The sequence below is a fragment of the Megalops cyprinoides genome, chromosome 23 (genome assembly GCF_013368585.1).
Source record: "Megalops cyprinoides isolate fMegCyp1 chromosome 23, fMegCyp1.pri, whole genome shotgun sequence".
NCBI classification, from domain to species: domain Eukaryota; kingdom Metazoa; phylum Chordata; class Actinopteri; order Elopiformes; family Megalopidae; genus Megalops; species Megalops cyprinoides.
Window position 1 is genome coordinate 2,776,318 of NC_050605.1, and position 822 is coordinate 2,777,139.

General features: G+C 41.7%; 1 protein-coding gene across 1 annotated transcript in view; it reads right to left on the reverse strand.

Annotated features, from left to right (window-relative positions):
• Positions 1 to 615, reverse strand: part of fgd6 (FYVE, RhoGEF and PH domain containing 6) — a 41,025-nt gene extending 40,410 nt beyond the window's left edge. The window contains exon 1 of the mRNA XM_036517848.1: positions 339 to 615. Coding sequence (XP_036373741.1) covers positions 339 to 348 — 10 coding nt within the window. The 5' untranslated portion in view covers positions 349 to 615. The remainder of the gene's footprint in view (positions 1 to 338) is intronic.
• Between the last annotated feature and the right edge of the window lie 207 nt (positions 616 to 822).

Below are 822 nucleotides of genomic sequence, written 5' to 3' on the forward strand. Positions count from 1 at the left end.
TTTTTAAGGCAGTAAACAACTGTTCGCATCCTTTATGCAATTCATCAAGTTAACCACACCAGTGTTCTGATATTCTCTGATGACATTATTACCCTTTTAAGATACCAACTCGCAAAAGCAATTCTATAAAAAAAAAAAAAAAACAACACAGCGAGCTACTGTAGAAAACTGCAAGAGAAATTATAGATTAAGGTTTGTATGAGTTCACGCGCGTTTATATTAAGCTTGGCAGCACAAGCTAAACGTGCAGATGTGTATAGCTAAATCTGTTTAATCAGCAATGCAAATACCCAAATCAATACACTGTCCGTTAAGAAAACTAGTGTTCGCTAGCTAACCTGTGCTCATGATTCTCCAACGTTGCTCCTCACTCCATGAATAATTTGCGGTCAGATTGGTTACTAGCACGTAGCTAGCTAACTTCGTTGATCTTTTCCAAGACGCATTGTCAGCTCCTTTGTCCACAAGACAAGATGAGTCTTTAAAAAATAATCCAAGTAAATTTGACTGTGTCCCCAAGTATGACTGGGAGCGATGAAAATAAAAGCTGTCCTCTTATCCAGCTTCCTCAGTTCGCCTGTCTGGGATCGGCATTTTCTCAATCACAACTCTCCACGGTTCAGTTGCCCCAAACTTGGCTAAACTAAAGAAGCTGCGAAAAACTTCCACTAGAGGTGCTTCGCCCGCTGCCTGGTAGATTTACGCAGCGGTGCATTCAGGGAATTTGAGTTTTTGAAATCACCAGCGCCGAACACATCGACTCCTATGCGACCTCGAGTTGCACCCGACTTCTTTGGACTACAATCCCAGAATGCTCAGGAA